Source organism: Myxocyprinus asiaticus, chromosome 28, assembly GCF_019703515.2.
Source record: "Myxocyprinus asiaticus isolate MX2 ecotype Aquarium Trade chromosome 28, UBuf_Myxa_2, whole genome shotgun sequence".
Classification (NCBI taxonomy): domain Eukaryota; kingdom Metazoa; phylum Chordata; class Actinopteri; order Cypriniformes; family Catostomidae; genus Myxocyprinus; species Myxocyprinus asiaticus.
Window position 1 is genome coordinate 42,487,416 of NC_059371.1, and position 10,289 is coordinate 42,497,704.

Here is a 10,289-nt window from a genome sequence, read left to right on the forward strand (position 1 = left end):
CTCATGCCTTTCTCTTTCCTCTTTTACTCATTATCTGATTTTATACATTACACTGCTGTCACATGATTGGCTGATTAGATAATTGCATGAATAAGTAAATGTACAGGTGAACATAATAAGGTGGCCGGTGAGTATATACAGTTGTGCTCAAAGTTTTGCATACCCTGGCAGAAATTGTGAAATTTTGGCATTGATTTTGAAAATATGACTGATCATGCAAAAAAAACTTTATTTAAGGATAGTGATCATATGAAGCCATTTATTATCACATAGTTGTTTGGCTCCTTTTTAAATCATAATGGTAACAGAAATCACCCAAATGGCCCTGATCAAAAGTTTACATACCCTTGAATGTTTGGCCTTGTTATAGACACACAAGGTGGCACACACATGTTTAAATGGCACTTAAAGGTTAATTTCCCACACCTGTGGCTTTTTAAATTGCAATTAGTGTCTGTGTATAAATAGTCAATGAGTTTGTTAGCTCTCACATGGATGCACTGAGCAGGCTAGATACTGAGCCATGGAGAGCAGAAAAGAACTGTCAAAAGACCTGCGTAACAAGGTAATGGAACTTTATAAAGATGGAAAAGGATATAAAAAGATATCCAAAGCCTTGAAAATGCCAGTCAGTACTGTTCAATCACTTATTAAGAAGTGGAAAATTCGGGGATCTCTTGATACCAAGCCAAGGTCAGGTAGACCAAGAAAGATTTCAACCACAACTGCCAGAAGAATTGTTTGGGATACAAAGAAAAACCCACAGGTAACCTCAGGAGAAATACAGGCTGCTCTGGAAAAAGACGGTGTGGTTGTTTCAAGGAGCACAATACGACGATACTTGAACAAAAATGAGCTACACGGTCGAGTTGCCAGAAAGAAGCCAATGCCATAAAAAAGCCCGGTTACAATATGCCCGACAACACCTTGACATGCCTCACAGCTTCTGGCACACTGTAATTTGGAGTGACGAGACCAAAATAGAGCTTTATGGTCACAACCATAAGTGCTATGTTTGGAGAGGGGTCAACAAGTATTGTTTCAAAACTTTTGACCGGTAGTGTCAAAAGTTTTGACACTACCGGTGACACTACACACACACACACACACACACACACACACACAATCATGCTTTTGATGCTTAGGACAACTGAGGGACTCATACACAACTATTACGCAAGGTGCAAACATTCACTGATGCTCAAGAAGACAACACACTACTATATACTATACTTTATGTAAATATCTGTAATGTAGATTCTGAAGAACAGTACTAAATAAATAAAAAAAATGTATCTCTTATGTTTGTATAAATTATGAAAGGGGTGTGAACATTTATGAGACAAAAGGGAATGCAAACTTATCAAAATAAGGTGGATAAACTTAACCTCTAAAACGTTAGTCATGACAAATTACTGAAATGCAGCAAACCCCATTATTGTTGCTTCTTCCATTGCTTAAAACATAATTTTTTCCATGGTATAGTTGACATTTCCATGGAATTGCAAAAAATAAAAATATGTACCTTTTTAAAAGACAACGGAGCACTTCTAAAATGCCAATAAAAATAACAGGGAACTTTTAAGTTATTAAACCGCCTTTGCTGTAACAGATTCTGACATAACAGTCGACAGTCATAAAAAATATAAAACAACATTAAAGGAAGAAAAATACCTAAAGGAATGAAATCCTCATCATCTTCATCACTCTGTTCTTTCTCTGTCGATGTCTCATCATCATCTTCATCACTCTGTTGTTCCTCTTCTGTGGTTTCTCCTCTTATCTTCATCAGGATCCTGCAATCCAGTAGCTTCACTGAACACATCTTCACTGGTGTCTGCAGCATCTGCTTTTCATCATCATCTTCATCACTCTGTTGTTCCTCTGTTGTGTTTTCTTCTTTTATCCCCTCCTGCTTCACTTCAATCTTCACTGGTGTCTGCAGCATCTGCTGTTCATCAACATCTTCATCACTCTGTTGTTCCTCTGTTGTGTTTTCTTCTTTTATCTCCACCTGCTTCACTTCAATCTTCACTGGTGTCTGCAGCATCTGCTGTTCTCCAGCGTTACAGACAGAAGTCAGAGACACTGTGGAGGTTTGATCACCCTGATTACTGTCACACACACTCTCCTGAGCATCAGTAGAACAGAGTAAAGTGAGCTGTGAGTCCTGTGTGTCTCTGGATCTCTGTTCAGAGAGTTTGTCCAGCAGCTGCTGTGGTGTGGACTGATCTCTGCCGCTCCACACTGAATCCTGACATTCTGTGGAGGTCCCATCAGTCACACGCACTGAAGATTGACAGGAAACCTTTTCCAGCTCCTGACAAACACAACACAATCACATCTGTACCGTTCATCATCACAGAATAACAGTCATATCACATCATTTGAAACTTAAAATCTCAACTTTAACTCGCTCAAAGCAGGTAAAGGATGAAATGAATGTTTAACCTGTAAAGGATGAAATGAATGTTTAACCTGTAACCTGTCATCTCTCTCCTTCAGCTTTGCGTTCAGTGACGTCACCTCTTTCTTCAGTGACGTCACCTCTTTCTTCAGCTGAGAGATTTCTGTGATGAAATCATCAATATCTAGCATGGACAGATCAGTTCCTACTGATTTACAGAAGATCACATCCACCTGCTCTCTCATGATGAACATCTGAACACAAAAACATCATCATTATAATCGACTGACATTCATCAAACTCTAAAAGTGTATTATATGATTATACAAGAAAAGCTAAAAAACTTTGTTTCTGAGAAAGTTATAAAAATAAATGTACAGTGCATCCGGAAAGTATTCACAGCGCTTCACTTTTTCCACATTTTGTTATGTTACAGCCTTATTCTAAAATGGATTAAATTCATTATTTTCCTCAAAATTCTACAAACAATACCCCATAATGACAAATTGAAAGAAGTTTGTTTGAAATCTTTGCAAATGTATTAAAAATAAAAAACGAAAAAAATCACATGTACATAAGTATTCACAGCCTTTGCCATGACACTCAAAATTGAGCTCAAGTGCATCCTGTTTCCACTGATCATCCTTGAGATGTTTCTACAACTTGATTGGAGTCCACCTGTGGTAAATTCAGTTGATTGGACATGATTTGGAAAGGCACACACCTGTCTATATAAGGTCCCACAGTTAACAGTGCACGTCAGAGCACAAACCAAGCCATGAAGTCCAAGGAATTGTCTGTAGACCTCCAAGACAGGATTGTATTGAGGCACATATCTGGGGAAGGGTATAGAAAAATTTCTGCAGCATTGAAGGTCCCAATGAGCACAGTGGCCTCCATCATCTGTAAATGGAAGAAGTTTGGAACCACCAGGACTCTTCCTAGAGCTGGCCACCCGGCCAAACTGAGCGATCGGGGGAGAAGGGCCTTAGTCAGGGAGGTGACCAAGAACACGATGGTCACTCTGACAGAGCTCCAGCATTTTTCTGTAGAGAGAGGAGAAACTTCCAGAAGAACAACCATCTCTGCAGCACTCCACCAATCAGGCCTGTATGGTAGAGTGGCCAGACGGAAGCCACTCCTCAGTAAAAGGCACATGACAGCCTGCCTGGAGTTTGCCAAAAGGCACCTGAAGGACTCTCAGACCATGAGAAACAAAGATTGAACTCTTTGGCCTGAATGGCAAGTGTCATGTCTGGAGGAAACCAGGCACCGCTCATCACCTGGCCAATACCATCCCTACAGTGAAGCATGGTGGTGGCAGCATCATGCTGTGGGGATGTTTTTCAGTGGCAGGAACTGGGAGACTAGTCAGGATCGAGGGAAAGATGAATGCAGCAATGTACAGAGACATCCTTGATGAAAACCTGCTCCAGAGCACTCTGGACCTCAGACTGGGGCGAAGGTTCATCTTCCAACAGGACAACGACCCTAAGCACACAGCCAAGATAACAAAGGAGTGGCTCCGGGACAACTCTGTGAATGTCCTTGAGTGGCCCAGCCAGAGCCCAGACTTGAACCCGATTGAACATCTCTGGAGAGATCTGAAAATGGCTGTGCACCGACGCTCCCCATCCAACCTGATGGAGCTTGAGAGGTCCTGCAAAGAAGAATGGGAGAAACTGCCCAAAAATAGGTGTGCCAAGCTTGTAGCATCATACTCAAACAGACTTGAGGCTGTAATTGGTGCCAAAGGTGCTTCGACAAAGTATTGAGCAAAGGCTGTGAATACTTATGTACATTTTTTTTTTTTTCTTCTTTATTTTTAATAAATTTGCAAAGATTTCAAATTTCTTTCACGTTGTCATTATGGGGTATTGTTTGTAGAATTTTGAGGAAAATAATGAATTTAATCCATTTTGGAATAAGGCTGTAACATAACAAAATGTGGAAAAAGTGAAGCGCTGTGAATACTTTCCGGATGCACTGTATGCTTTGTGTTAGGTTTTATTTTACTGACAGCACTAATATTACCAGATGTTATAACAGACTTAGTCTCAGCCTCAGACTGCACGCCCACAGTCTGTGTACTAACCATCTGACGCTTGGAACACAAAATTGGAAAGGCTTTCTCAGTCCAGTCAAATCTGATTGGCTGACTTCTACAGGATTTCCAAGAGCTTAGTTTGCACTGGTCCTGGTGGAAGCACGAGTCGAGTTCACAAGGTTCCGTGTTGATACGATGAGCGCTTTTGAGGACTAAATAATCACAGAATTTGCCCAAGTTTGCCAGGTTAGTCACATCAACACTTTTAAAGATATTCAGCATTTGGTTTGAGGCACGTAGAAGAAATTAAAGTGGACATCCATGAGCAGAGCTGTATATTCTGCTTTGTTTACTTAGTTACGTCTGTGACATACTCTGTAATGAGGTTCTGTGCTGACTTGCTACATATTTTCCACTATTTTCCTGTATGTTTTCACTGTAATCGCTCGCAGAGACTTGCAAGCCATTATATAAATTACTTATTTTCCCATGCCGGTATTTTATTATGGTTTGAGCCGTCTCCGATAACCCCACCCCTAAACATCACGTAATGACAAACCCGGCTGTGACTGGTTGCTTTACATAACAGTTTGATGGCTTTTTTGTGGTCGGTTCTTTGCCAATGTTAGCTGCGATAGACCCCAGGGGCCGGATTCACGAAACGTTCTTAAGAGGAAATTTCTTCTTAACTACCATTTTCTTCTTAATTTCTAACTTAAGAAAAAAGTTACGATTATTTTGTATTCCCGAAAAAAATTCTTAATAAAGTTCTTTTTTTTTCCTAAGATTGTTCTTAAGAAAAACTTAAGTAACATTCTTCCTTAAAAATCATTGTGAATAACAGGATAACCTCACAGTTGTCTTAAATTCTATAAGGTAAGATATTTAATGAATTTACTGGGTTTTTCATGTTGAGTCTAAAGTCGCAATGGGCTGTTTACGTAGAAATGTGATTTTAGTCTAAAAAACGTTTTGTGGTTAATTATATATATATTATTTTTCAGCTTGTAAACCATGTAAATATCATCACCAAATTCAAACAATAAATGTTGTTTTGAAGCTTCTTAATGTGGCGACCAATCATGCTTCTTCAAACGGATGCGCTGCATATTGCACTCTCTCTCTGTGATCTTCAGAGTTCATAGAAACATAATTATAACAGTAGAAAGCTGAGACTTACTTTTTCACCCCCTATCCACATCTCTATCAGAGTTGGTCACAGCAGAGACAGCCTCCACCACCCTTTCCTATTTACCCGCCTCTTACTTCCCGACATGATATTATCAATCTTTCCAAGAAGAACTTTTTCCTTGCAGTAATTTCCTCAACAAGAACATCCAGCTCTTGTCTACTGAAGATTTTGTTTCCTTTTCCTTCATGAAAACTTTAAATTTTTATTTTTCCCTGTTGTGAAGTCACGGAACCAAACACCAGTTACTTGCAAGAAATAACGAATGTATTAATTGTTTTAGTTATCAGACATAGGAAAGAAATATTTTAATTTAAAGAATCATGTGGTTTCCTAATCATCTCTCAGCTTTGCTGGGGCTTTCTCAGTCTTTCTCTGAAGAAAATACATTTGCAGAGTGTATTTAAGCATACCATAGCAGTTTAAAATAACTTCCCCTCCCCTCATAATGTAAAACACACATCTTAATTTACAAATGCAACACATATAAGGCAACTCATATACAACCTATATAAAGCTTGCGTAAACAACCTATATAAAGCTTACACATACAACCTATATAAGGCTTGCATGTACAACCCATATAAGGCTTGCACGTACAACCCATATAAGGCTTGCACGTACAACCTATATAAGGCTTAAACATACAACCTATGTAAGGCTTACACATACAACCTATGTAAAGCTTGCACATACAACCTATATAAGGCTTGTAATATAAATGATCAATAATACTACTAAATTAAATAATACTACTAAATTACTATGAATTCTAGTAATGATTAATAATACTAATCAGCATGATTTTAGTCTACACTCCATGTCAAATTAAAAGTTATCAAATGGTTTGCAGCAAGTAAATTCTCCTATGACGAGTAGTGTCATTAAACTAACACATCTCACACACTTTACATTCAAAAAATTATCACGAGGTGCTTGCTACTTTAAAAAAATAAAATAAAAGGTTAATATATAAATATGATTGACCAGTGTTGAAGTATTGAATCTGTTGTAGGCTATTAGACAAGGCAAGCCCATCAGCAGACTGATCAGACAATGTCAAAGCCTGTCTTTTAATTCTTAAGAAAAAATTAAGATGTTCTTAAGAAAATATTTGAGAACTTCTGAAGAATATTTCAAGAATTGCACTTAAGAACGGTCTTAAATGTAAACATTTTCGTGAATCCGGTACAGTGTATCAGCTACATTGAACTCGTTACAAACATCTATTTAAAGAGCTCATATATAAGAAATTAAACTAAGTTTTTCCTGAAACTTCATATTTTAAAGAGTCCGTCACTAAACAATGCGACATGCTGAGATAATAAGCATTTTACGGTCATTAAAAGGTCAAAGAGAAAAACAGCATGCATAGAAAAAAACTTATTAACATAAACATAATCTTGAAGTACATATAAATGCATAAAATGATGTAAAAGACATTAAACTCGTACCGAACTGGGCTCTCGGATTATCAGCTCTTCTTTCATCTTGTTTTATGCCGGTTAGAAAAACAACTCTCGGTGATCTTCAGCCATCTACTGGACTGGAGTGAATCACAAACTGATTTATCCTGAAAAACTGGAATAATAGGGTTCAAAACAGTGTTGCTATGGATGCAAACTTTAATACAGTGAAAAACACACTGTATTAGCATAACATAAATGTATATATAAATAAATAAAAAATTCAACATACTTTTGAATGTCCATGTACTAAAATAAAAGATTTGATGCAATGAGAGTACCTTCATTTACTATTACTATTATTTTGAATGGCCATGGAAAATGAAGCAATGTGATAACAATTTTACCTGGTCACATAAAGTAGTCTGTTAATTTACCTGATGAACTTTCACCTTTTGCTGACCCTTTATGCTTTGCAGAGCTAATGTGTGCTTCTAAATCACTTGCACCTTTATTAGCAACTGTACTATGTACTATTAATACAAATAATATTTATAACTATTAATTTAAATGTGTTGCTTTAACTGGGATATACTTATAGGTTCCCCCATTTGATATATTTCCATCTTCCTCCGTTTCACTTTAGATTCTTCGCTCATCAAAATCAATATAGGTTGAATTTGGGCAGCTTTATAATAATTTATTACATTTGGGAATTCTAGTCCACCGAGCCTTTTTGACAACTTGAGAATTGTAAGACGAATTCTAGGTTTCCTATTATCCCATATATATTTACAAAGTAGTTTGTTCCATTGTCTAATTACACTTTTTGATATACTAACTGGTAGATTTTGAAAATGGAAAATAAACTTAGGGAGAATATTCATCTTTATAGTCTCTATTCATTTTGTAATCAAAAGTAGCCTATATTTAGTTGTAATAGTTTTGAATGATATATAAATTTTCAGCTTTACATTCATACATTCTGCTTCCCACGGATCTCGACCTGGACGAAAGCATGGGAATTTTTTGTGCAAATCTTGTGTAAATTTGCACTTTCGTAAATTTTGCTGGCACTGGCAATGACGATGACGAAGATGATGATGATGATAAGAACCCAAGTGCAATTTTTATTTATAAACGTGAAAACCAATAACCCTAACTATATACATGAACTAAACAAAACATAATCATGAACTTGACTTCATTTGACTTGACATAACCTTGAATAGACATGACAACATTACCAAACATACACATACACATACACATACACATACACATACACATACACATACACAATACTTGACAAAGGACAATGGAAAACATGAAGGTTAAATACATGGACATGGGAGAACAAACCAATGAACAAACAGAACTCTAAACAATAAACCAATGAAAACAAGACACATGAACATGGAGGGAAAACAGGAATCACATGACTAGGGAACCACATGACATGAGCCAGGAACTAGAACTAAACTTTTCAAAATAAAAGACTTGAAATACAAGAATCAACAAAATACACATGACAGGGTGTTGTTTCCACTCAGCTGTCATTTTCTGCTACTGTCAAGCTGTTCGATGCCAAACACAACAGAGCTTTGCGCGTTCATGGAGAGACTGACAGGCAGGAATTTGGCCAATAGTTGCTGCAAGCCTCTTATAATCGACCAATTGGTGTGCAAGAGGGTGGGACTTACAAAGAGGGGTTAAAGCAATGCAAATACGCATGCACACACAATGAAGTATTAGACCAGATGCACATCATAATGCAACTAAAGCTAAATCCCGGACATTTTTGCAAATTTAGAAATAGAGACGCTTTTTTAAGGTCCGAAAAAGCGGACATGTCCGGGAAAAAGAGGACGTATTCGTTTTAATTAACTTTTTCCAACTTTTAATTCTATTTCTAGAAAGTAGTATTGTAGTTATTAAATATATACTTGGTTTTCACCAAAACGTTCTTGATTTTGTTCTAGATTACGAGACCACTGTGGTTCGGTTGGTTGACTGAAGCTGACACGTTACCTTTAGAGGACACCAGATTGCGATAATCAGTTGATGGTATCCTAGCAATGATGTGACATTATGCTACATCAGTAGCCTGTCCAAAATCAGTTTCTGGAGGTACCTTCATATGCAAACACTGTCTGTTGAGCCACTGACTGATATGGAACGATATGGAATGACATGTAAAATCCAAGCTGCTTTCCATTCAAGTTGGATGTGCAATTTTCCTACTTGATATCTCTGATCTCTGATGATAAAGGCATTTCATTGCCAGATGCTCGGAAGGTGAAATATAAGGAAACGAATCTGCAACACTCCCATTAGCTTAGCTGGGGTTTGACTGTCACCAGAGACGTCTCTAAGAATCCAAATTCTTTCTAGCAAGTCTTTCAATAGTCGGCCATCTATTTCCAGGCTATTTCCAGTCATGCCAGTCAAGCTCCTATCTACTTGAATGGAGAAAGTCCAAAATCTCAAAAATGGTTGGTCAAGATTATGATCAATGGACATATTTCAAATCAGCTGTAAATTTTGACAACACTGTTATAAATTGTGCTTCTTTACATCAGATTACGCTAAACAATGCAATTTCCTCATCTTGTATAGCTAATGTGCATGTGTGTTCTTGAGTTGATTGATGGAGATGTCTGTATCTAAAAGGTGATTGGCTTTTTCACCTTCCTTTCTACATTCGTTGACTGTTGGCTGCTGTTGGGCATTCCAATTTCTCCTATTCATTTTAATATAAGTGGCCCATCTCTGCTAAATAATCTCTGCTGGAAACCCAACCAATAAACAATGTTGCAACGCTAGCATTTGTGCTGCAGGAATACGATTTTCAAAAGAGAGTAAATTTACACCTGTTTCTGCAGGCATTTGTTAAATAAGCTTTAATGTCATGTATTGTAGGAACTTTGACTCACTGATCGATATTACTTAATAAAAGTGAATGTTTATCACTTACTTTGTACATCTCCCTGGGTTCCGACATGTGTGACATCACGCACCTGCATCTTGGCGAAACCGGCGTTGAAAATTGGAATTCCGACTTCGAGTGGCATTCTATTGCATTTTTCCAAGTAGGAAGTTGGAAAGTCAGACTTTCCGAGTTGAATGGAACGCAGCAATAAAGAACAGGGGACTTTCAACCACCAGCAGTTACTGGTATATTTTAATTTGATTAGGGTGGCCAGATGTTATTTGAAGTACACGATTGGATTCAACTAT

The 10,289-nt window shown here is 37.5% G+C and overlaps 1 protein-coding gene across 1 annotated transcript in view; it reads right to left on the reverse strand.

Moving 5' to 3' along the window:
- Positions 1-5,340, reverse strand: part of LOC127418544 (uncharacterized) — a 48,452-nt gene extending 43,112 nt beyond the window's left edge. The window contains exons 1-3 of the mRNA XM_051659122.1: positions 4,503-5,340; positions 2,479-2,661; positions 1,675-2,320 (exon numbers count right to left, since the gene is read on the reverse strand). Coding sequence (XP_051515082.1) covers positions 1,675-2,320; positions 2,479-2,661; positions 4,503-4,736 — 1,063 coding nt within the window. The 5' untranslated portion in view covers positions 4,737-5,340. The remainder of the gene's footprint in view (positions 1-1,674; positions 2,321-2,478; positions 2,662-4,502) is intronic.
- Between the last annotated feature and the right edge of the window lie 4,949 nt (positions 5,341-10,289).